General features: G+C 36.5%; 1 protein-coding gene across 1 annotated transcript in view; it reads left to right on the forward strand.

Moving 5' to 3' along the window:
• Nucleotides 1-1,274, forward strand: part of LOC119586803 (putative protein TPRXL) — a gene marked incomplete in the record, with an annotated part of 18,930 nt that extends 17,656 nt beyond the window's left edge. The window contains 1 exon segment of the mRNA XM_037935526.1: nt 42-1,274. Coding sequence (XP_037791454.1) covers nt 42-176 — 135 coding nt within the window.
• Between the last annotated feature and the right edge of the window lie 6 nt (nt 1,275-1,280).

The raw sequence follows: 1,280 nt of genomic DNA on the forward strand, positions 1-1,280 counted from the left end.
ATTAGCATCATTCCCCTAAGCCTTCCCCTCCGTCTCCGCAGCAGAAGGCGTCGAGCGCGAGCAGCAGCGACAGCGTCCTGACGGGCATGAGCGGCGTGCCCCCCGACCTGGCCTCGTACATGAAGTCCTCTCAGCTCGACGACCCAGCATTCCAAATGTGTTCGTTCCTCTTCTGATGGCAGGACAGGTCGCCTAGTACTCGCCTGTCGCCAGTTGATGCTTAGGTCATGTGGGGGTTGCGTCTGAGATACTTTTTTTATATCATTATTTTTTTCTTTTCTTTTTATATCATATATTTTTTCTTTTTCTTATAATTATCTTTATTGTATTCTATTTATTTTTATTACTATTACTATCTTTATTTTTTATCTTTTTGGTGCAATGCGTGTCCCATAGATTTGTTTCCGTATGTATGTACTGTATATATTTCTTGTGTCTGTCAAAAATGTAGAGGATAAACTTTTTCTTGTATTTAATAATTGCTGTTTTTGATGTTCCTGTTTAAAAAATCTGATGCGTTGAACTGATATCAACCAACAAAAAAACAATATTTTTCACACCTGAATTATTCGAAATGTCAGTACAAAATTATTTGATAGAATATCAGCTCATTAATACCTGGATGTAAGGTGTCCGTAAACCAACCTTCTGCAATTAATCAAAATATGTTAGAATTAGACAAAATTAATCCTAGAAAAATAATTATATAAGAAAACTCCTTTACAAGGAATCAAGAAGAGAGTTACACATAGGCAGCTTCCTCCTATTATGTACTTAAACAGATTTTTTTTACATTACTCAAAAAGCTTCCAGAGCCAGTTCGGTTTGGAAAAATTGCAATATATCTGCAGTTTTTTCATGCTTCTTTTTAATAACAAATGTGGCGTCTTCAACTGATGTTATTTTACAGTTTTGGATGCCTTGCAATATACTGTTGAGAAGGTTAAAGGTTGTGTTAATATTATGTAATTTTGTTTGCTGCCAGTGGTAGTATCTCACCAGCAATGCTGATTGAATTATTCACTTTTAATATCCAATGTCAATTTTAAAGGTAGGAACAGTTTTAAAGCTGGGAACGACTGTTAAAAGTGACGTCCTATTATTGGCACCATCGTGTTCCCCAAACTCTCTTTTGCCGGCTGGTATTTGTCAAAAAACTTCAAAGTTGGTGAAAGGCCTCCCGTTTGAGCCCAAGTGTTGCGGTGGTGAAAGAGTTTGGATAGTTTAGAAACGTTTCATGAGAAACAGAAAAATAGGGTTTATTATTTACTCTGGGGATT

The sequence above is a fragment of the Penaeus monodon genome, chromosome 22 (assembly GCF_015228065.2).
Source record: "Penaeus monodon isolate SGIC_2016 chromosome 22, NSTDA_Pmon_1, whole genome shotgun sequence".
NCBI classification, from domain to species: domain Eukaryota; kingdom Metazoa; phylum Arthropoda; class Malacostraca; order Decapoda; family Penaeidae; genus Penaeus; species Penaeus monodon.